The sequence below is a fragment of the Oncorhynchus gorbuscha genome, linkage group LG13, assembly GCF_021184085.1.
Source record: "Oncorhynchus gorbuscha isolate QuinsamMale2020 ecotype Even-year linkage group LG13, OgorEven_v1.0, whole genome shotgun sequence".
NCBI classification, from domain to species: domain Eukaryota; kingdom Metazoa; phylum Chordata; class Actinopteri; order Salmoniformes; family Salmonidae; genus Oncorhynchus; species Oncorhynchus gorbuscha.
In genome coordinates, this window is record NC_060185.1 from 43,359,945 (window position 1) to 43,385,624 (window position 25,680).

General features: G+C 40.4%; 1 protein-coding gene across 4 annotated transcripts in view; it reads right to left on the reverse strand.

Annotated features, from left to right (window-relative positions):
• The window catches only part of LOC123992957 (limbic system-associated membrane protein-like), a 1,259,555-nt gene that overhangs the window by 131,790 nt on the left and 1,102,085 nt on the right, over positions 1–25,680 (reverse strand). For 3 of the 4 annotated variants that reach the window (XM_046294626.1, XM_046294627.1, XM_046294625.1), the window contains exon 2: positions 9,706–9,784. In XM_046294626.1, the coding sequence (XP_046150582.1) occupies positions 9,706–9,784 (79 nt within the window). Of the gene's footprint in view, positions 1–9,705; positions 10,233–25,680 lie in introns of those variants that run through there. The other variant, XM_046294624.1, reaches the window with a different exon arrangement.

Here is a 25,680-nt window from a genome sequence, read left to right on the forward strand (position 1 = left end):
CACACACACACACACACACACACACACACACACACACACACACACACACACACACACACACACACACACACACACACACACACACACACACACACACACACACACACACACACACACACACACGCACACACACTTTAAAATGGAAAATGAATGTGTTCATGTAACAACAAAAAAGGTCATCGCATCAATTCGTTCCCCTAATCAAACCAAATTGCACCGAATCGTTTCAAACTCAAAATATATCGTTCCTGCATCGGATTGGTGCCCATGCATCTAAATACGTGTCGAATCATTCATGAAAGGAAAGATGCACATCCCTAATGAAATGATATTTGAACAAAGCTAACCATTTTGTATTGTATACTGTTAGAGTAATTGGTGTGATCACAAACACTTGCAGGTTGCCTACTTTCTGGAGGTTCAGGAGGTTGGATGCTGGTGTAATGATAGAGATTAGGCTTGGCCGGTATACTGTATACCGGGCAATTTTGAAATAGCCAAGGAATGGTTTTTCAATACCGTAAATACAGTTGAAACCATTTATTTTAAGTTTTTCAATAAATTGTCATATTTGTGGCTACTTCTTGAGTAAATACCTGCAGTCAACGTGTGCAATACCTTAGGAGATAAAGCAGATCACGTTCTTCATTTCACCTGTCACATTATTTTACATTATGAAGCTCACCATACTTCCCCAGAACAGTTGAGTCAGTCACGTATTTGTTTGTAAATAGCACAATGCGAGAAAGCGGGACCAGGTTCAGCTTTGTATTGACAGGGGTCGCGTTTTATATTGAGAGTCAATTGTGTTTTGAAAACAAAAACTCAAATAGAAAGATCAGGGATGTGCAACTATTGTTTTCCTTTACAGATAATTCATGAGTGCAACACATTCGGCGGAAAATAGTTTAATTTTCATCAGATGACAACAGAAGTGCATCACTATTTGGCTGGCAGCCACACGAATAGATGAGAAAAAGGAGAAAAGTAGCTACACATCAGTAAGAGCGCTGTCTTTTCATGGAATGCCCGTTCATGAATTATTATCCGAGTGGAGAAGTGCAACAGAAGCACAACATTTGACTGATGTTGAGCAGAAATTACAAGAGGCATTTTAGTTCTGCTCTTCCAAATCGCAGCAAGAGATTTATGCATTCTCAACAAAAAAATCCTGTGTGAAAAACACAGATTTCTGCATTAACGTGACCCCTAAGTTTAACTTTCTAGTTATCTAAGCAAGTGGCTGAACCAATAAGGTGACAAGGCATCGTATAGTGTTTACTTTCTGCATCTGTTTGAGAAGTCAAAGCCCTTTGGATGAGTTATTTGTACAGCTGCCACTGCTTGATTTTGTTGCGTTTTTTCTCCTCAATGTTCTCGGCCCTTCTGCTCCTCCCCCATCTTCTCCAAGCAGAACAGGCAGGCCCGTTTTCCCAGCAACTCCAGACAGACACAGTCTGTACACATGCTGCTTCAGAGCCAGTACTTTTCTTCCTTCAGACAAGCATGTGTCAAAACTTTCTTCATTTGCACAATGTCCCCAGCTCACATTCGCTTGTAAATGTCCAAACTCCCCAAAAATGATATTGGTTAGCTACTACCTATATATGCATAACTTTAGGAGCTTGATTTCCTGTCTTTGCAATTCATTTATTTTCATTTGCGCTTGTTAGCATATTTAGCTAGCAAACTCCATGGAAATTCGATATTACATGTGCTAATTCTGATAGCTTTCTCATAATCGACACTCAATGGGATTTTTCAGGCTTTTTTTGGCACCCCCTTGTGTACTAAGCCGGTAATACCGTAAATCCTGGGATGAGAGAAGGACGGTATGATGATATAAAAACCTGATAGATATGTTAATATGCACAGTGATTTTGACACATCACCAGGCTGAAGGGAGCTCAGGGAACTCTGGGAAGCTGAGAGAAAGTTTGAGGAGAGAGAAAACAAACTAGGTCTAAGCCAAATAAATGCCTAACTGTCAAGCAAAAAACTGCCCCAGTAACCTCTAAAATGCCTTTAGAGTAGACATCCATCCAGGTGAGAGCACCAACACGAAGATCGGCCAGCCTAGTCAAAAATAATCTCATCTTCACAATAACAACTACACAACGTGCAGAGCCTTCGACCGCTTCAACTCCAGTTCAGCATGTGACACAAACAGAAGGCTCTCAGATGGTTCAATCTCAATGACGCAGAAATGTCTCAACTGTCGGCGAAACTTCAAATTGGGGAGATGTCCAACCAAACACCCCCATCCCCCCCCACTACGCTACCCCTCCCTTCAACCTCATTCTCCAAAACAAAATGGGACAGGGAGATAATGACGAAGCTGGCAGCCGCACATCTTTTCAAACTGTAACCGCATCATGGGTGAAAATGAAATTGATTTGAAAATCCTGGCTCTGCCAGGGCAGAAGCAGAGAGGATTATGTGGTGATTGTACTAATGCTGTCTGTCCCTGGTCTCCCCGGCTTTGAATCAGGTCACTACCCCATCAGAGCAGCACTGGACAGCACTGTGAGAGATGCTAAAAGCCCTTGGGAGGCTCTAAACTGTAAAAAACCTGCACTCAGTCGGATGACTTGTTGAGAGATAGCGGTCCTTCGGGGGAAGGGGGGACATGTGAAATTGTGTAGCACGGTTTCTCTCCTTATGTTCCAGACAATGTTTTTTCCTATTTAAAATGTGACAATGCTTGTGATATGGTTGCGGCATGTATAAGCATAGTAATAGTTGCAAAACATTACTAATAGTTCCAAAAAAGTTGAACTTGACCCCATTTGATATTTAAGATAAATATTTCTACAATAGGATCTTGAAATAACAGGAACACAAAAACCAGTTCACTTATTCAAAGTAACTGAATTCACATTTTTCAAATCAGGACACAAGAGCCATTCATGTCTCATAACGGAATTATGTAAATGTGTTCAGATTTGGTTTATTTTCTATCATCTATGCCATCTATGGCACACAGTGATGTCCTCTGTGGGTCACTTGCCAAGGATTCCTGGTAGAGTGTTAAGCCCCTATGAACATTACAGTCCCTGAGATGAACCCTTACAGTAAGTGCCCTCCTTCTGAGTATGCTAACGAACTACTTATCAATAACTGCTCTTCCAAATTGAAAATCCATGTTTGGAGTCAATGACTTGGCAATTGTTAGAGGTAATGGGTGATTTATATGGTCATAATAACACAACCACATTACTCTTAATAGATTTAGTGGATCTTTTGGACTTGAAAATATGTGTCTAGGAAAAGTGACCCACACAGAGAACAGACAGGATAACCAGTCTGGTATTTACAGTAAATTATCAATGTGCAGTTCTTAAAGAGAACAATGAAAATGCATTTTCGGTAGTGGAATTATGCAAATGTTCATAATCTCTTAACTGTAAGGTTTGGATTTGGATCGGAATCTGTGAGTCAACAGTTAGCGAAGACATTCATTTTCTGCTGGGATCAATAGCAGCTAGTATTGTAATCAACACTTGAATAATTCTCTGTTGTAAAATCCTTCAACACTCAGAGGCAATCTCTTTGTAAATCCCACCACAAACCAAAAAGTAGATAAACTTAAAATAAAACAGCCTGCTCATTATAATGAGAATTGACAACATTCCAACACTTATACTGGAGAGGTTTGGGTGTGTTTCAGTAGCCTTGAAAACAAATACTATTAAATGAGCTGAAAAGTGTTCCATCCTTCCATACACTTGAAACTATGTCCCAAAGTACATGGAACCAGTATTGAGTAGGCATCATTTATCTGGTTTCATCCTCAAAAGATGGAATGTCTGACATACTGTAGATAGACCATATTCCAGACACTGACACACTTACAGTTGAAGAAGTTGGAAGTTTACATACACCTTAGCAAAATACATTTAAACTACATTTTTCACAATTCCTGACATTTAATCAGAGTAAATATTCCCTTCCTGTCACGGCCTGACCTTAGAGCCTTTTATGTCTCTATTTGGTTTGGTTAGGGTGTGATTTGGGGTGGGCATTCAATGTTTTGTTATCAATGATTTCTGTAATTTCTATGTTTTGGCCGGGTATGGTTCTCAATCAGGGACAGTTATTACATTTACATTTAAGTCATTTAGCAGACACTCTTATCCAGAGCGACTTACATCTATCGTTGTCTCTGATTGGGAACCATACTTAGGTAGCCCGTTTTCCCTCCTTTCTTTGTGGGAAGTTGACTTTGTTTAGGGCACATTGCCTTTAGCTTCACGGTTTGTTTGTAGTGTTTATTGTTTTTGTCGGCGTCATCTTCATTGCTGAGTGGCGTTTCAGGTTATGTCGATATAGGATTTTTTTTCTGAGGTCTTGGCTGATTTCTTTTAATTTTCCCATGATGTCAAGCAAAGAGGCACTGAGTCTGAAGGTAGGCCTTGAAATACATCCAAAGGTACACCTCCAATTGACTCAAATGATGTCAATTAGCCATGAAATAATTTTCTGGATTTTTCCAAGTTGTTTAAAGGCACAGTTAACTTAGTGTATGTAAACTTCTGACCCACTGGAATTGTGATACAGTGAATTATAAGTGAAATAATCTGTCTGTAAACAATTGTTGGAAAAATTACTTGTGTCATGCACAAAGTAGATGTCCTAACCGATTGGCCAAAACTACATTTGTGGAGTGGTTTTAAAACTATATTTAACGACTCCAACCTAAGTGTATGTTAACTTCTGTACAACTGTACAGCAGAGAAAAATCTTGTTTTGAGGACAAATGTTACAGGAAAATGTCAAATAAAATGAGATTTCCTTCAAACTTGAGCTGAACTATAAGGAGATAGTAATTCCCTAGATAACACTGCACCATCCTTTCAAGGCCACATTAGCCATCAAACCACAATGTATTCCAGTCTGATCCTGATCCGATGCATACGGGGCCATATTAAAGCTATTGTTTGGGATTCTAAAAACAACAAAACAGCCAGCCCGACACATTTTGGTATACAACTGAGGGATGAGCCTGGTGAAATGTAACCTTTTTATATGTACATATGAATAATTGAAATGACCATTATAAGGATTCCCAGATCCAAAATTGTAGCTTTAAAATGCTACACGGGGCCTGCTATGTCAGTGTATCTCTATGAGAACCTGCTTCACAGGTCTGATATCTGAACCTAGCAGGTTTCAAACACACTGAGCCTTTCATACTTTAATTGAAAAGGGATATTCGGGTGTCTGACATCAGGGCCTAAGGGCAAAACACAAGCCTGCAATGATCTCCACCCAAATACCACGAAAGGGAGCGGATATTGTCAAATCAATGATAATTGACCCGGAGGAGAGCAATCCCGGTGTCTGTGTCATTAATGCTTTAATAAGCTATTGTCAATTTTCTGCGCTTCTCCCACATCAGAACGCACCCTGCAGGCCATGGACTGCCAACTAGTGAAAAAGCAATTAAAAAGTAATGCATTGTGACACAGAAATGCTGCAAAGGGATACAAAATAACTTTGAGATCCAGCCGTGATTCACTGTGACTGAGAAGGATTAATTTGGGTTGTTGAGGTGGTATCAATCTCGAAGTAGTTCAGAATGTGGGACACTTTCACTGCAATCTAAATGTTTGGGGATGTAACAAGACGTTTGAGATATGAATTTAGTTGAAGCACGCAGAGAAGAAAATGTTCAACTGGTATTAAGTCAAATGTCAGCCAAAGACGTCAATAAAACGTAATCGGCATGACTCTAAGCCACAGTGGACTGCTACAGTACTTCATCTAAAGAATGCGTCAACATAGACTGCTGTACTAACACATTCATGTCATGTGAATCTCATCTCTTGTATTTGAGACTGACTTAAACAATCTCAGGGTTTAACAGATTAACTAGCCAAGCAAATGAGGTAACCTAAAATAACCTTTACAACACCTTTATTTGAATCAATATCAAATTGTTGATGCTGAAAAAGGACAATTATTTTGGTAACTTTACTTGCATGTGTTATAAGGCCCTTTTTCTTTGTCATTTTAGGAACATTGTTACTAGTACACCACAGCTACTGTGTAACAAAATTGTTTCTTTAAGGGTTCAGCTCCACCTATGCCTGTAATGTCATAACTAAGCCGCAGGCATCGGTAATGGAGTCAAGGCTATATTATTTCTCTAGGCCACGGATATCCCAACAGCACAGCAAAACCAGCTTATGGAATCACATTGGCTACACTTTCTCATGCAACAAATGACTACCCTGGGGCCCCCCCTGAAAGTTCTCTCAGTGGCCCTTGTTCTTTTATATATATTTATTTATCCGATTTGTCTGTTGAAACTGGGGAGTGAAAAATGCATGTTATCCGGTCGGGCTACTGGGCACACAACTGCAGTTTGTTGTGTAGTCATTGATGACTGAGTTAACTGTTAAAAAGTCAACTTGAAGTCAATTTATGTTCACGAATGCAACTTCAGGAATCATGTTTTAATATTAGGCGCACTGAGTGACACTGTATGGAAGGAAACAACTCGGCACTAAGTAGAACATATATTACTGTACAGGCCAGGTGATGGATAAACTCACTCTTAATTGAAGGAAATGAATGCACTGAGTAAACTGATTGGCTGGATTTTTAAATGGATATCAATTGGTGAGCCTTAGTAAGATTTAAAAGTAACCACGTTGGAATTTGATTGACTTGATGATCAAGTGATTGAATTGATGGAAGCAATTAGTGAGAGGAAATCCAGTAAGTGGATTATAGGTCCTAAACCTGCTGGGCCTGGCTGTGACAACACCAGAGTGATCAGCACACCTTTTGACCTACAGGTTAACAATATAGGCTACCACAGGTTTTGAGATATTCCCATTGTTGCACTACTGCATCACCATGAGAGGATCAAGTGTATATCGTTCTTTAAACTGAAAGTTAAATGTTTGTCACTTTTTTTGTAACTTTCTTATGTTGTGTCAGATGATGACGTTAATCTGTACAATCCCTCACTCCTTACAGACGACAAGTGCGACAATTAATTAAATGGTAGTGTGATATAAATGTTCAGGTCTAAAGAAGCTAGATAATTATTGAATTAATGTCTTCAATATAATATCTGAATGTGATTTGCCATTAGAACATGATGGTGTGCTCCGATACAGTCTTATGTAGGAGAACATTTACAGTGAATTGATACTTTTGTAAATATATTGTATGTGGACACGCCTTCAAATTAGTGGATTTGGCTTTCAGCCACATTTTATACAGGTGTATAGAATTGAGCACACAGCCATACAATAGACAAACACTGGCAGTAAAATGGCATTACAGAAGAGCTCAGTGAATTTCAACGTGGTACTATCATAGGATGCCACCCTCCCGTCAAATTTCTGCCCTGCGAAAGCTGCTCCGGTCAACTGTAAATGCTGTTAGTGTGAAGTGGAAACGTCAAGGAGCAACACCGACTCAGCCGCGAGGTGGTAGGCCATAAAGGCTCACAGAACGGGACCACCGAGTGCTGAAGCAGGTAGCGCGTAAAAATTGTCTTTCCTCATTTGCAACACTCACTAACACATTCCAAACTGAGCAACGTGAACTGTTCAACGGAAGCTTCCTGAAATAGGTTTCCATGGCCGAGCAGCCGCATACAATTGTAAGATCACCATGCGCAATGCCAAGCGTCGGCTGGAGTGTTATAAAGCTTGCTGACATTGGACTCTGGAGCAGTGGAAACACGTTTTCTGGAGTGATGAATCACGCTTCACCATCTGTCAGTCCGACGGACGAATCTGGGTTTGGTAGATGCCAGGAGAACGCTTCTTGTTCCAATTCATGGTGCCAACTGTAAAGTTTGGTGGAGGAGGTTCGGGCTCCTTAGTTCCAGTGAAGGGAAATCTTAACTCTACAGCATACAATGACATTATAGACAATTCTGTGCATCCAACTTTGTGACAACAGTTTGGGAAAGGCCCTTTCCTGTTTCAACATGACAATGCCCTTGTGCACAAAGCAAGGTACATACAGAAAGAGTCTTGAGTTTGGTGTGGAAGAACTTGACTGGCCTGCACAGAGCCCTGACCTCAACCCTGACTGCGAGACAGGCCTAATCGCCCAACATCAGTGCCCGACCTCACTAATTCTCTTGTGGCTGAATGGAAGCAAGTCCCCACAGCAATGTTCCAACATCTAGTGGAAAGCCTTCCCAGAAGAGTGGAGCCTGTTATAGCAGCAAAGGGGGGACCAACTCCATATTAATGGTTTTGGAATTAGATGTTTGACGAGCAGGTGTCCACATACTTTTGGTCATGTAGTATGTGTGTTGATTATATTATATATATATGTATATATATGTATATATATATATATATATATATATATATATATATATATATATATATATATATATATATATATATATATATATATATTACAGCTTGGCATGCAGAGGCACTGTAAGGCAATACAGCCCAGTTGGGGCGTGTCTGGGTCAATGATTCCCAAACTCCATAGACAACCCATCTACTGCAGTCAGCGAATATAAAACAATACTCTCTTTGTCTCTGTCTGGTGCAATGCATGCACCTCACAATGGGTATAAAACCTAACATTGCTTTATAAAGATCAGATTGCTCTCATTTAACATTACACAAAAATAAAAATATCATACATAACATCAATAACGCAAAATTCCTAGCTATTTTTTCAGACGTTTCAGTCATTATGGTTCATTCTTAACCATGTAGGCTGTGCCACAAATAAACTCTACATGAGCATACTTTTCCATTCAGCGGTAAAACAAATAAATCAGCAGGTGTGTGTGTGAGGGAGAGTGAGTTAAAGAGAGAAATATTGTTGTTGTGTCTTGCATAATTAGTTTTGGGGAGGGGTAATCATAGCCCCTCACTGACCTGCCAGTCCAAAAACACATGGCTGTGATCACGTGACTAATGACATCTGTGTCCAACAATAACATAATAGCCTTAAATTGACAGCTTGCATTGTCTGGGAGGTGATTAACTATAAGTCTAAATCTACTCCCGACGTAATTGGCACAAAGAAAATATGGATTTCATTCACAGTGAAGCGCTTTGGACTTATTTTTCATAACCGGGTAATATGGGCTGTTGTGCAATTCGGAAATCAAACTGCATCGTTATGTATTGTAGGCTACCCCACGCAGCACTTGCCTGTACTCTCCCCCATTGAAAAGAGTAGCCTCCTATAATCTGCCGCTTCCCGGGCATCATTTTGGGGCAATTCTATGACACACTTAACCTTTTCAGTGATTTCCAATAAATACCAGGGCAATGTCGTTTAAATTAGGCTACATCATTATTTTTGCAGTTTGGGGATGATAATGTGACTGTGGTATAGACTACATAATAAACCAGGCTACTGAGCAACATCAAATCGCATATCAGATCAAAATGAAAGTCTCTTGAAATCCACACTTTAAAAAAAATATGCATATTTTTATCACTACATTTCTCATACCCTACTGATGAGTATTTAACTTAGTTGATGTCCTATTTAATGTAAAACACACTATGTAACATTTCAATATTTTCAGTAGCCTACATTAGCGAACGTGTCAATTGTATCATTGAGCATTTCATTCCATGCTGGTTCTATGCTTTGCATACAAAACTCAGCATCATACAAAATTCAGCATCATACAAAACTCTACATCACTTGGAGGCTGCGGATGAATGGAAAGTTGGACAGGGACCTTACCTGATAACCGCTGTATCACCCTGGCGGATAGTAATGTTGTCGGTCGCTCGCTGCATATCCACACTTCGGACGGGGAACCCTGTAGGAATAAGACACAGGAGTCTGAAAAAAGAAGCCTGCAATTGCCTCCAACACGGTCTCCTCCCGACCAGCATTTCGAACTGGGCGCGCAGAGATCCCAGAGAAAGTGTTTGGATTTAGGGAATTGAAGTGGCGCTCCGACCCTTGGCAATAACCTACTCCACGACAAAGTGTGACCAGGAGTTTCTATGATGTTGAGGAAGATAAATATGCGTTGAAACAACGAAAGCAAAATGGCTTGGAGGAAAACATATATTCCGTAAACCCTCTCTGAAAGCCCTGTATTCCACTGTGCTTTCAGCTCCCGCGTAAAGGCTGCGATAGACAGGCAGCAGAGTTCTTTAGAGGTGGGGAGGAAATTCAGTCCTCTCCGGTCACCAGCGCCTCTCACTCTAGAGCTCTCTCTACCCGATTACCCCACCCCCGCTTATACATCGCACTGCTGCCCCCTTCATGAGAGTCTGATGCGCCTTTTTTGGTTGTCACGACAACAGCACCAGCTGAGGTCCCTTTCTACTAGACACAACTGCGGTCGGCAGCTGAGAGGAGAGGAAAGTCATTGGCTATGTGTCTAAGTAAATGCCTCGCTTGTTGTTCTAGGTCCACAGTTAAGACTACATGCCAACATGGTCATGACGTAACCCAAATAAATTAGAAGGAACATTTAGTTAATTAAATCATATTTATGGGCTTACAGGTTCACATTTTAATTGGTTGATATATATATATATATATATATATATATATATATATATTACATTTATGTCAAATGTGTGCAGCAGACTTTTCAGCTGTAAAAACCCACAGTATTGAATGCATTGTGCTGGCTTTCCCTCATACATAGAAATAGAATGATAATTCTATTATAATTCTGTCATTCTATTTCTATGATCCCATATAGCCTATTTCAGGTATTTCAAGATGACTGTAGGGCCACCAGTATAGCCCAGCTATGGAGCTTAATTGCTCAACACTGAAGACCTTGTCGAGCGGTATGCAGTATAGCCAGGTAAGGTAAGAAGGTGCACAACATCCTTGCTTGTCTAATGGGGCGGCAGGGTAGCCTAGTGGTTAGAGCGGTGGTAACCGGAAGGTTGCAAGTTCAAACCCCCGAGCTGACAAGGTACAAATCTGTCGTTCTGCCCCTGAACAGGCAGTTAACCCACTGTTCCTAGGCTGTCATTGAAAATAAGAATTTGTTCTTAACTGACTTGCCTAGTTAAATAAAGGTAAAATAAATAAATAAAGTCACCTCAATTCACCTCTGGAGGTTACCATCCTACTGCTGACTCCAACAGAACTGAATGCCATATAGGGGTCTGAAAGCCAAAAGGCTTCTTAACATCTTCTACCCCCCCAAAGCCATAAGACTCCTAAACAGCTCATCAAAGGGCTACCCAGACCCCACGCTGCTGCTACTCTGTTTATTATCTATGCATAGTCACTTTAACTCTACCTACATGTACATATTACCTTAATTACCTCGACTAACCGGTGCCCCCGCACGTTGACTCTATACCAGTACCCCCTGTTTATACAGTAGCTTCACTGTTGCTTTTTACTGCCTCTATTTAATGATTTGTTACTTTTCTTTTCTATTTTTTACTTTTTACTACATTTTTTTACTTAACACTTTTTTTCCCCTTAAACTTATTTAAAGCATTAAGGGCTTGTAAAGTAAGCATTTCATTGTACGGATTTGATATAGCTTATGTTAGATTTTTTTGTTGTCTCAAAATATTATTTACATGTTCTATTTTGTAAGCTAAAATATTTCTTAAAAGGCTACAGGAACATATTCAACAGTGAAGATTTATTTGGGGGAAGATTACTGTTCAGACATACATTCTCTCTTAATACGCTCATCACATTTAGCTTGGATAAAGTCACTTAAGACGAACGAGCTGATGGGTAGAGTTGTTTATTGTTTATAGGGTCATGCCCAATCTGTCATCATAAAACTGTGTCTAGACACATTGGCTTTGATTTTGACAAGGATGGTAATTATAATCACTTTGGCTGTCACTGGAGCAAGGGCAAGAGATGCAAGGGCATGCCTTCAACTTCATCAGAAATGTAAATGTGCCAACCCCAATGTGCCAACCAATAAGTTGTTTTTCTTTTTTTCTTGCTAATCAGGAAACAGATTTAATAGGCTGTGTCCTTATGTTCAATCACTCCACAGTTTAATGAATTGTTAAGTGAAATCATACAGTATTGCACAATTGATCACAGTGGGAAAAAGAGTCAAAAGCATCAGCATTCACTGCATGGCGTCTTCATCTGCGACATTGAACCTGGGTTTATATCCTGAATAAACACCACTATTTGTTATTATGATTAATGATCAAATGTAATCCTTTGTTGACTGCCAATGTAGCCTACAGCAGGGATCATCAACTAGATTCAGCTGTCTGACAATTTTTTTCTTGAGCGGATGGTCAGGAAGCCGGAACGTAATTATAAATCATTTGTAGACTGCAAATTGACCGCAAGAAGCCCAAATAGATTTCCCAAATAAAAATCAATTGGAGCTGATTTTCTGGTGTTTTTACAGTATTTTATCCAACATTTAAAAAAATGCAATAAAAAATTACTCAGAAAACTTGGGGGCCAAATAAAATCACATGTGGGCCAAATTTAGCCTGCAGGCCACCGATTGGGGAGCCCTGGCCTACAGGAACCATCTGTGGTTGAAATAAATTGTAAAGTATAGCACTAAAACACACTTGGCTTCTCAGTTTTATCATCAGCACCATGGTGCAATGAGGCTTCAGTGTGAGATTAGTCCAGAATGGAACTGCATCTGTGAGAGATTGGAGCATATGAGCATAATTAATATGGGACAGTTCATGGAAGTGCTAATATTAGTGCATTAGAGGGAGCACTAAAATGCTTTCCGCTGTGGATCATCCTCATACTCCTTAGAACAAAATGTCAAACTCCATCTTCCATTTTGAAAAGTAACTGAGAAGTTTTTGCCATTTTAGAGACATAATAGTTTGCACACTGCCAAGCTCTATGCATACTAAGGCCGATTGATTTTAAGTATGGATAAACTCTTCTATTCAAATGCTGGGCCAGATTAATTAAGCATGTGAATAAGGCTACAACATTAAAGTAGATCAATAACACATGAATATTAAGATAATTCATGAAACATTAAAGTGACAATTATTTTTGTGATTCGCTCACTGTTGACTTTCATTTTCTAGCTTTGCTCTTATACTCCTCGGATAATGATTGATACATATTTTGTACCAGTGCAAAACATTTAACTTAACCTGGTCCTAAATATACCATTTAAACATTATGCTCATCATCATAGGCCTTCCACTGATACATGGCCAAGATCATTTAGAGCTACACCCCCTCTCTCTTCCTCCCTCAGTCTGTACATTATCCTACTGCATTCACATTATCCTACTGCAGTATAGTTACGTGACTGAGCACCAAGAACACAGAGAAGACAGGGAGAGAAAACGCCCCCCCTCCCTTTCTTTCCTCCTTATTTACCCACCATACCGTCAACATATGATATGGTTACTGTTCACCTATTGCCGAGCTTGAACAAATGGTCAGTGATACTCCACTGCTCCTGTCCGATCACCCTTCCCTCGTCCACACACTAGACTAGAGAAACCCACTCAGCCCACCCCACTCTTCCCCAAATACTGTACACTGCTGATGGAAAGAAGCCTGACAGACCTAATACCATGCTATTGGGCAGCTCCAAGCTCAGGGGATACCAGAGGGGTATTTTGAAACACTGGAAAACCCTGTTGCATGTTGGGAACTACATGCTGTGTTATGCAAGTCACATGGTAATACTGTATTAATAGTACTAGCCAGTGAATTTGGATGTTAAAGGTACAGTATTGTCACGAATCTCGCCGAAGATGGTGCCTCTTCCTGTTCGGGCGGCGCTCGGCGGTCGTCGTCGTCGGCCTATTAGCTGCCATCGATTCCCTTTCCGTTTGTTTCTGTTTATTGGGTACACCTGTTTTGAGTTAGTGTTTGTTTGTAGGCTATTTAAGGGCACTAGGCCCGCTGGGTATTTGTGCGGGCTTGTTCTCTGTTATTTTGGTGTTGGTGTATAAGTGTATTCTCATTATTTTCCGGACAGTTTTAGTCCTGTGTATTTTGGACGGGTGGTTTCTTACGCCCTAGTATTGTCATGTTCATGTCTCCGCTGTCGTTGGAATAAATAGATTAACGTACGACATTACCTGCTCTCTGCGTTTGACTCCTCCTCCACCACACCATTTGTAGAAGTCGTAACAAGTATGAAATAGTTATAAGTCCACATGCATGAAGGATAGCATTTTAGAGGCATTTTAGAGATTAGAAAAACAACTGTAATCCTACTCACCTATTTAGCATATTTATGCTTACTCATAACATGCAGCATTGTGAAGATTTGTCATGACTATTGCAATTTGCTCCATGTTGACACTCCACATGTCTGGAGAAAGTTTTGTTCCTCTGTCTTTGACCAAACTGTTATTGCCTAAGAGGAGAATGTAGTGAGAGAACACTGAGTGAGTGAACTGTATTGAGAGAACATTGAATGAGATTCAAATGTAGAACCTGAGGTGAAATGAGGTGCACCAATATTTTTAACGGTTGTCTTCCTCTGACGAGTAGGAGTAGTAGGAAGGATCGGAGGACCAATGCGCAGCGTGGTAAGTGTTCATGATATTTATTATAACTCAGAACACTAAAGAACAAAACAATAAAGAGACAACGAACGAAACAAAACAGTCCAGTACGGTGAAAGCACAAAACAGAAAATAATCACCCACAACTCAAGGGTGAAAAAAGGCTACCTAAGTATGGTTCTCAATCAGGGACAACGATTGATAGCTGCCTCTGATTGAGAACCATACCAGGCCAAATACAGAAATCGCAAATCATAGAAAAAAAGAACTGCCCACCCCAACTCACGCCCTGACCAAACTAAAACAAAGACAAAACAAAGGAACTAAGGTCAGAACGTGACAATATGCCTGATTGAGGCCCATTTAAAGCCTGCCAAGCTGACCAAAGAGTGTCTGTTATCCCCTCATTAAACAATCCCCCTCTCCAAAATCACAAACTCATAAATATTGGAGAAGCAATTTCAGGTAAAAAAGGGTTGATCATTATTGAACTCTGCCAGGCATGATTCCTCATGAACTGTGTAGGGTAACCTGGTTATGAAAACCAATGGTTCTATGACTATTACTAAAATTTGGGTGATCAATGAGGCATTCTCACCCATGAGATCACGCTATTAACTAACGTACTATGGCCCGTGTCAAAAGGGAAAAGGGAACATTAACGAACACGCCCACCTACAGGGTGTTCTGATTAATTCCATTCTCTTTGTGGGGGAAAAAAGTGGATGCATAATTTACCTTGACATTCCCGTCATACCCGAGCTCCTGGCAGCGAAATGCATGATATGCAGGAAAAAGGATACGGTACCCGCACTCAGCAATATATCACAGGAGGAACACATTGAATTACACCTTGGCCTGATGAGCCGTGTGTCAGCAAAACTCAAGCTGGCAGCAAAGACAAAAGAGAATGGCAATGTTGTTCTCAAAGTGGTGATTGACCTCCTTTTAGGGTTTCTGATGAGAGGAGAAACCTTGTTAGGGCCTCAACTAGCACTGAATTCCAAATCAACTACCTTGGCACTACCGTAGGATATTGCGGAAAGTATCAGATTGATCAGGTTCAGGATCAGGTGTAAAATGATGGGTGGGATTTTTGGCACATTATTTACACCGATCAAATGGTTTCAGATCTACAGGAATGCGTAGGAAGTATGGGCTAGGAATACATTTGGAAATCAGCAAAAGTGTGGTTTGCTGTTAGTGTAAATCTCTGCCTATCTGGTGACGTTTCCTCTGTCATCAAATGCTGTCCAGTGAGTCATGAGATCTTTACGCTGACGTCAGTGCTGATAATGTCCAAACTGATATTCAAACGCATGGCGAGCAAGTTTGTTTTCATTCCCAGCCATATAGATTGATTACATGCCAAGCCAAGCCAGATAAACAAAATAATCATATTGTGTGTGCAGTGTTTGGATTCAAAACATCAGTCACACCAATGTGTTCTCTGGTAACAGACATTCCTTAAATATTTGGCTAGGCAAAAGCTATCATGGTTCCTCCACAAATCGATTGCGTCACACATGGAATAAACAACAAAAAAACAACTTGGTCGACATACAGTTGAAGTCGGAATTTTACATAAACATAGGTTGGAGTCATTAAAACTCTTCTTTTTCAACCACTCCACAAATTTCTTGTCAACAAACTATAGTTTTGGCAAGTTGGTTAGGACATCTACTTTGTGCATGACGCGAGTCATTTTTCTAATGAATGTTTACAGACAAAGTCACTCATAATTCATTGTATTACAATTCCAGAGCATCAGAAGTTTACATACACTAAGTTGACTGTGCCTTTAAACAGCTTGGAAAATTCCAGAAAATGATGTCATGGCTTTAGAAGCTTCTGATATCATTTGAGTCAATTGGAGCTGTATCTGTGAATCTATTTCAAGGCCTACCTTCAAACTCAGTGCCTCTTTGCTTGACATCATGGGAAAATCAAAAGAAATCACCTCAGAAAAAATGGTAGACCTCCACAAGACTGGATCATCCTTGGGAGCAATTTCCAAATGGCTGAAGGTACCACGTTCATCTGTACAAACAATAGTACGCAAGTATAAACACCATGGGACCACGCAGCTGTCATACCGCTCAGGAAGGAGAAGCGTTCTGTCTCCTAGAGATGAATGTACTTTGGTGCGAAAAGTGGAAATCAATCCCAGAAAATGAAAAAGGACCTTGTGAAGATGCTGGAGGAAACAGGTACAAAAGTATCTATATCCACAGTAAAACAAGTCCTATATCAACATAACCTCAAAGGTCGCTCAACAATGAAGAAGCAACTGCTCCAAAACCGCCATAAAAAAGCTAGACTATGGTTTGCAACTGCACATGGGGACAAAGATCATACTTTTTGGAGAAATGTCCTCTGGTCTGATGAAACAAAAATAGAACTGTTTGGCCATAATGACCATCGTTATGTTTGGTGGAAAAAAGGGGAGACTTTCAAGCCGAAGAGCACCATCCGACCGTGAAGCACAGGGGGTGGCAGCATCATGTTATGGGGTACTTTGCTGCAGGAGGGACTGGTGCACTTTACAAAATAGATGGCATCGTGAGTTAGGAAAATTGTGGATATATTGAAGCAACATCTCAAGACATCAAGTCAGGAATTTAAAGCTTGGTCTCAAATGGGTCTTCCAAATGGACAATGACCCCAAGCATACTTCCAAAGTTGTGGCAAAATGGCTTAAAGACAACAAAGTCAAGGTATTGACGTGGCCATCACAAAGGCCTGAACTCAATCCTATAGAAAATGTGTGGGCAGAACTGAAAAAGTGTGTGCGAGCAAGGAGGCCTGTAAACCTGACTCAGTTACACCAGCTCTGTCAGGAGGAATGGGCCAAAATTCACCCGTCTTATTGTGGGAAGCTTATGGAAGACTACCCGAAACGTTTGACCCAAGTTAAGCAATTTAAAGGCAATGCTACCAAATACTAATTGAGTGTATGTAAACTTCTGAGCCACTGGGAATGTGATGAAAGAAATAAAAGCTGAAATAAATCATGCTCTCTATTCTGACATTTCACATTCTTAAAATGAAGTGGTGATCCTAGCTGACGTAAAACAGGGAATTTCAACTCAGATTAAATGGCAGGAATTGTGAAAAACAGAGGTTAAATGTATTTGGCTAATGCGTATGTAATCTTCTGACTTCAACTGTAGCTAGGTTGCCAAAGATATTTACCTTCATAAAGTTGATCACAATGCGAAAACACAACTCAGAAGTGAATGCTACAGTAACAAGCATATGCTTTCATTTTTGTTTTCACACAAGATGTTTTTCTCCAAGCTTTTTTTTCCCGTGCAGAAAATCCATGCTACAATCTTACACAAGGTTAAAATCCTCAGACATTATGTACGGTTTGTGAGGTGAACAGGGACTAAGGTGTGAAAACACTCTGCATTCTCTGATATGTGAACATACAGATGACTAGATCGTGCATATGGTGCAATCGCTGAAATGATAACTCACATGCAACCGAGAGCCAAATCCACAGTGCACAACATTCTCCAAGACAAGGCCAAAAGACTTGTGAATTCTTACATCACTGTTCCAACAATGTATTCTGTGATCAAAGGGAATCCAAAACATCTGATATGGGTCAATCTCCATGCAAATGGGGATCCTGACATTACGGTCGATGGTTGGAGAAGGTAATTCTGAAGGCGAGACGGTGGGAGTTTGACCTTTCTCAGAGTCTTAGCTCTATGTATCCCACTGGAGATGATCGCCTCACGTACTGTAGCAGCAACATCATCTTCTCCAAAGAGTTAATCTCCAACCCTCAGGTCATTCTTTTGCTATTCATTTCACAAACAGGCTGTCCACATAGAGGCGTACCAAATGGATAGAGCCATAGAAAAATATTGTATTGAATGCGAAAGCACAAGGAGAAAAGCAACTGAACACTGAGGTGTCGACGAAGGTGTTGACATACTGTACAGTACACATACTATCATACAGGTTTCGCTGATTGTTTATGTTTTGTATACTGCAGATAGCTATTACTTGTTAGACTCAATGCCACAAACAGCCATTGCAAACACTATGTGCTAACTCTAGACTCACCGAGTTTCAGTACAGACATTAAGATAAACATTGCGACCAAATCAAGCTTTAAAAATCTGAGCACCCACTGTACCTTTCACTATCTACCTCATAGTATATCTTATACACCCTATTTTTGGCAGCTTACAATCAACAACAATTGTTCATTTTACTGTTTCGACCACTTTTAATGTATCCGTTTGTTTAGTTTTTTTTGTCTCTATTTAATGTTCAGCTTCGTGAGTTGTTGGTGCTTTCAGTTCTTACTTTTCTATGTGCCCTCTTCCACTATTTGGGCATGGGAATAGTGGATGACTTGAAGGCAAATCTATGAAACCACAAAAAAACAATACCACCATATGAGACTTGAAGGTTTCACAGGAAAATGGGTTTATTTTGTTTTTTGTTTTGATTGTTGATCTGCAAAAGGTCAATCTGGTGGAAAACAAATCCCTCGGGATGTACATTTGAATTTAGGCCAAGCACATGTCCTCCAAAAGGATACCTTCTGACAAACATCAGGCTAGGTAGTATCATGTATCAATCCTTATGTAGCCCCAGGGAAACATGTTGAATGATGCTCTGATGCTTAACTCCTGCTCAGCATTCCCGTTTACAGGCTGGCTGAGGATCTAGTCTTAGGGGCGATCTTTTAGCACCCGATTAGAATTATAGATGAACATGTTCATCATGCAGATTATGAATTGTTGTTGTATTTTAATGAGAGGGAAACATTGTACCATTATTCAGCTACTAAGTCACTTTAAATGGATATAAACATTAGTTTGATGGGCTAATGCATTGATTATTACACATGCATGGTGAAAATGGAGCCCTGGCTGAGTTAAACGCTCAAAGTCAAGCAAATAGCACTATGGTTAGAGTGGCTGTTAATAAGAGCCAAGGGGGATTTAATCCTTGAGTGAACAGTAAAGATGGGTTAAACCACACATGAGAATTGGTTCTCAGCTCTATGACCACAAATATGGAGACCTTTAAAGCCAAACTGTAACGTGGGCCACCAACACATTTAACAAAGGAGTAAATGAATAAAAACAAACAACTGCACATTGCATATACACAGATCACACAGCAAAGCAAACAACACAGATATGAGCACATGCGCACTCATTCTCATGAAAACAGTAGAAAGTCAGTAGAAAGTAGAAAGTGGACTCTTCCAGCCCCAGATGAATTATGCAGTGCTTCTCCATATAAATGGATAGAGTCCCTTAATAAAGACTGAACCTCCTGGGATTTCTGGAGACAGAAGCCCCAAAGACCTATCTCCAGGTCCCCAGCCAAAATCTGCATTATTAAAAATGTTCTAATTAGTATACCATATAAAAGTACAGAGCACGAACTGCCATCCCCACCCATTTCTTTACACATGGAACGTTTGCTTTAACTTGTTATATTTTTCATGTTCGAATCGAACCCATGAAACAAACGTTGTTGCAGTGCGAAGGAGAGATCGGCAGAATAATTTGAGGGGACCAGGGAGGAGAACTCCCTAATAGCCATTGAGTACACACACAGTCTTAAGAAATGTACACCTCCTTTCACTGTGTCAGCTAATAAGAGGAAATTGAATTCATTTGAATTATCATAGCATTAAATTATCATACAGCCATTACGCCAAGAGTGGAATCTACTATTGTTCCCTACGATAGATCAGGACATCTAAGCTTATGGTACAGCTAATGCTAGGAGGAGACAGTAGTATCTTCCACCCATTTGCTATATGTTAGACTCTAAACTGATCCATTTTCATCTACACCACCTCTATGCACAGACACCCGTAGTAACTACAGTACTGTATGCTAATCCAATAGTTTACGCATAGATTGTTTACCGCTGGAGTAGCTGGATGGATTATGTGACTCTTGACCTATGGAGAACCTGCAGCCCCTCCTACAGCGCTAATTGCTCTGTCTGTCCTCAGCCAGAGCTGGGTGCTTCTGTTCTGCTCCCTGTTGGAAATGGACCGGTGCGTGATGGAAGGAGGGACGGGAAGGGAAGGTCAGAAGGGAGCGGAGGTGACCTATAATCCATCACCGTGTTATTACTCAGGCCTCATGCATAATGACCCAGAGCAAGGCGCGCTGACACCAGCCAGCGGTGAGTCCTGGGGTGCACAGCGCAGTCAGAGCAGCTCCTCCATCTGCTGTAGCTGCACCATGCGAGCTCAGCCAAGGGCAAGGACACCTCAGTTTGCCCTGTGGTATCATTACTATTTCACAGGTCCTACAACTACCACTCAGCACTCTCATAGGGTTGCCACTGCTCCGCCTTGTAGAATCACAGGGTTGTAGCCGTCTCATGGAACAACTACGTATGTCCCACAGAATATTTTCCTCACGGTTACGTAACGCTGAGGTGTCTCAGACCTTCTACAACTACAGTGGCTGGCTTTCAGACATCAACTCCGTCTTGAAGAACCACTATCCCTCATGAGCCTCATAGCATCTGTCTTACAGAGTCAGTCTCACTCTGTCCATTTTTCTCTCTCTCGATTTACCTCGAACAATCAGTCTCAGAGCAGTCTCAAATCAACTCGCAGAATCGCTGTCTCACTGTCCTAAAATCCCTGTCAGTCTTAGGGAGGAGGAGCTCTGTGGTCTGTCTTACATGATCACACTCTCCTAGAGTGGTGGTCTGTAACAGCTGGGCCTAAACCCGCTCTCACTTTATCACAATCTTATTGGAGTCATTGCAACACTGTCGGGTTGAGACCACTTTGCTGTCTGAAAGCATCATACTAGCAACACAATTCCTCTGTCTCACATATCACCACCTTGACGCATTATTTCCGGCTTTAAAATTGATTTCCATCAATATTGTATGACACCATCATGTTCAGTGTTACATTTTATGTGCTTTGGGCAGGGGAGAGAGGAGCTTGTCTTTTGTTTCCGCTGGCAAACAAATTATGAATAAAAAACCTTTGTCACATGAAGGCAATTAAGTTATTTAAATGACAAAGCAATGCATTGTTGGCGACAGTAGCTATTTCAAAAAACAAAGAAGATTTACTTAGAAATAACCAGGGGTGAATGTACAGCATGAATGAATAATGGAGATTGTGATGGCAAAATGTATAGAATCGGGACAAGAAGAGGGAAGGAAAAGGATAAGGGGAGTTTGTCTAAAAGCAATACAATTATTTGCAAGTCCTAAAACAACCAGAAACCGGTATTTCTAGGAAACAAATAACCTAGTAATAAAAGTAATAGGTACATGCCCACATTCAAATCAGGAAAAAGATGATGAATGAGCTGGACATCTCTCCTAAAATGATTTACACTACCAGTCAAAAGTTTGGACACACCTACTAATTTCCAGGGTTTTTCTTTACCTTTTAAAACTATTTTCTACATTGTAGAATAATAGTGAAGACATCAAAACTATGAAATAACACGTGGAATCATGTAGTAACCAAAAAAGTGTTAAACAAATCAAAATATATTTTATATTTGAGATTCTACAAAGTAGCCACCCTTTGCCTCGATGACAGCTTTGCACACTCTTGGCATTCCCTCAACCAGCTTCACCTGGAATGCTTTTCCAACAGTCTTGAAGGAGTTCCCACATGCCGAGCACCTGTTGGCTGCTTTTCCTTCTCTCTCCGGTCCAACTCATTTTAAACCATCTCAATTGGGTTGAGGTCAGATGATTGTGAAGGCCAAGTCATCTGATGCAGCACTCCATCACTCTCCTTCTTGGTCAAATAGCCCTTACGCAGCCATTCATTCCTATGGACGACTGCTCCTACTGGGGAGTGCCAATATGGCCGACCGGTGGATTCAAAGCCTCTCAATGGCCAGTACATAGCATTAGCAATCCAGGATTTATATACATCGCTCTCTCTCTCATTGCTCTCTTGAGGGTATCTGTCTGGAACCAACAATCTTCAGAGAACTCCCTATGCACGCAAAGCAAAATATTTAAGAAGTTCAAGTAGAGTTCCGCAACGTCCCCACGTGGGGCATCCATGGATTGTTTTGTAGTTCATAAAGCTTCCAGGGCTGGTTTCCAGTCTGAACACTAGGAGTGATGTTCACACATTCAGTTTATAGTCCTGGAACCAGGAAGAGTTGAGGCCTCTCGGGTGAGGGAAAGGTTCCAGGGCTCATAACGTATTCCATCGTCTGTGTGAAGACTGTGTGGTCCTACAGATACCAAACAACATACATTTCCTTGGAGCGTAATACCTGTTAATTGTCAGGAAAATATACAGTATCATACCTAAAATACAAGGTCTTATTATACACAAATCTCAACACTTGTAACCATGTCATTTTCAGTCCGTTTACATTGTTTCCTTGAGAAAATAAGAGTTTTTGAGGCACTTTGTGTGCAGTTAGTTGCTTTCCAATGGAGAAGCTCCTTGACTGAGCCACAGTCATCCTCAGTATTTATCGGGACCCAGCTGAGTCTGTCTCAAGTCTGAGTGCGATTTGCTTCAAACCTGCCTCCCTTGTTGCTGATAGGAGAAGCTTTGAAGTAGATGGGAGGCGCGAGAGAAGGCAAAGGCGGAAGGGAGCCTGCTTGTACCCTTCTGGCCCTCTCTCTTTGTGCTCTCTGGCCGGTAAAAATGGGGTTTGGTGTGTATTCCCTTTTGTCCTTGTCGTCTGGCGTAGATATGTTGGTGCATCACTGCTCTACAGATCCTTACAGTAGCTAGGTCTGTTTGAAATAATTAATGTTAAGTCATGGGCTCCCGAGTTGCTTGAGGCATCACTACAGACACCCTGGTTCGAATCCAGGCTATATTACAACCGACAGTGATTGGGAGTCCCATAGGGCAGCGCACAATTGGCCCAGCGTGGCCGGTGGAGGCGTCATTGTAAATAAGAATTTGTTCTTAACTGACTTGCCTTGTTAAATAAAGGATAAATAAAAATGGGATGGCCTTTGAACAAACAACGTTCTGTAGTCCTTGGATTCGTGGCTTTTAGCCGTGTTCTGGGTCTATGAATCCAATTTAAAATATGAACCATATCAGCCCCAGTTAAATACCAAAGAGCATTCCATTATTTCCATTGGGCTGAGATATTTTCATGACCTTCTTTTTAATAAAGCATAATGTCATGTCATTTGGAATGTGTTCAAATGGGACCAGATAAAGCACAAGAACACAGTCAAAATGTTGTTTGAAACAGCATAGCAAATGTTTATCTGAGGATTCCCTTGTTAGTCAAGTCTAAAACATCAAAGCAATCTCAACTTTCTTTTATGTGTAAATTCTGCGTTTCTAATGTCCATCTTAAATCATAATACCACCATAGTCAGCCCTCAATTAAATCCGTTATCAAATGTGAAAATATCCTCTGAGATAGTATTTAATGTTTCAGAGTTTTCACAGAGGACTAATTACAAAGTTAACGGGCTGAAAGGCAGGGGAGGATTGTTAGGTGTTCTCTATTCCCTTATTTCAGAGAGACAACCGTGCCTATCCAATTTCTGAGCCTCTCATTTGAAGTCGGAAAAAATGAAAGAACAAAAACAAAGGCTCAAAGAAAGTCAGTCACAGCACACAGGCCATTACAAGAGCACCATCAAATCAAATGTGATACCAACCCATATTGTAATGGAAACAGGCAGGGAGAGTGAGCTCGTCCGTAAGTGGTCGGCGAACCCTTAACCTGGACCGCAGCCCTGTGTGCCATCAGCTGCATCAACGAAAGCATACTCAATTGGCAGAGTCAATATCTGCGCTTATCAACACATGGTTGCTAGAATATTGAAGTGTAATACTACAAATCTACCGCAAAAGTATATTTAAATAAAATATTGACTCCAGAAATGGAATAGTATAGACCCTTCCTAATGAATAAAAACTTTTAGGATTGCCGTCTAATGAAACACCTTGACAAATAGAAGCAACAGGATACAATACTGGTGGATCCTTGTAGAATAAAGGTGCTCTTTGGTTAAGAAAAAACCCAAGGAGGACCTATAAGCATTCTTCATTAAGTTAAAATGCCTTTTTGTATTGTTGCCATGTTCAGTAGAACAAAATTAAAAAATATCAGCCGGGATAGGTTTTTGGCCTGGTCTTCGTCAATAATGATACAATGACACAAAATGCAACATGTCTATGTTCATGGTGATTGCATGCACCATAAATGGTAGTTCTATCTTTGAGGATGGTACATTTTATTTTAGGTAATGAAAGGAACATATTACCCCAAAAGCAGTGCCATGTGACAATGACAGATTGGTAAAACATGATCATCATACAATGTAACCAAACACCTTATGTAGTAAGTTTCACCCAGAACAGCCACTTTTGAATAACAAATCTTTTGTAACTGTTTTAGAAACAAAACTCTTCATGAGCCCTTGTCTTGAGGTAATGACACTTAAAAGCATTCAACCGCGAGTAGACTAATCACAGCACGGATTCATGACACCCTAAAACTAGACCTATTTAAAAAGTTCTCCCAGATGAGTCTTGCTTTCTCGTTTCCAAAAAATTACAACCAGCACTTTAATAATCACAAACGTCACAAATTTGCATTTTTCTATTGCGTGAAACACTGCTTTGGCTTTTATGAAAATCTGTTACACATTGTTAAAGAAAATATATTAACATGACGTGAAAATACTGGCTTTCATATTTTAAAGGGATAAGGATCAACCTGTTATCAAATATAAATGACACCTCTGTCTATTTTTATATTAGGGACATTTTATACAACTCCCAGAGGTGTCTCATACTTCTTGAGCACCGATATTGTGTATGCAATTACTGTATGTCTAAAAAGCACTGGAAAAGATCAAGACACTGAACTGTTCAGTGCAGATACAGTACTTTTTGTTTTCTTATGAGAAACAAGTTTTGTCACTCTATGCCTCTTTTTTTTACTGAAGCACATCTTCCTTTATTTGGTGAAGGGGAGCCATCAACAACTAGAATATCATTTTGTTATCCCATTGGAGATGGAATTTCTTATTTTTGCTCTACTACCAACCTTCAAATATGTGGGATATTCATGATTTTTTGAGTCGTATTCACAGTTCTCCCACCGTTGTCAGAAATGTCAAAAATAACTTACTTGTTGCCTCTGTCTTGGTGGAGGTGCATCATCAGATGTAGGGTGATGCCTGACACGAGTTGTCAGAGCTGTAAGTCCTCTGGCTATACTGATTAATACGACTGACATGG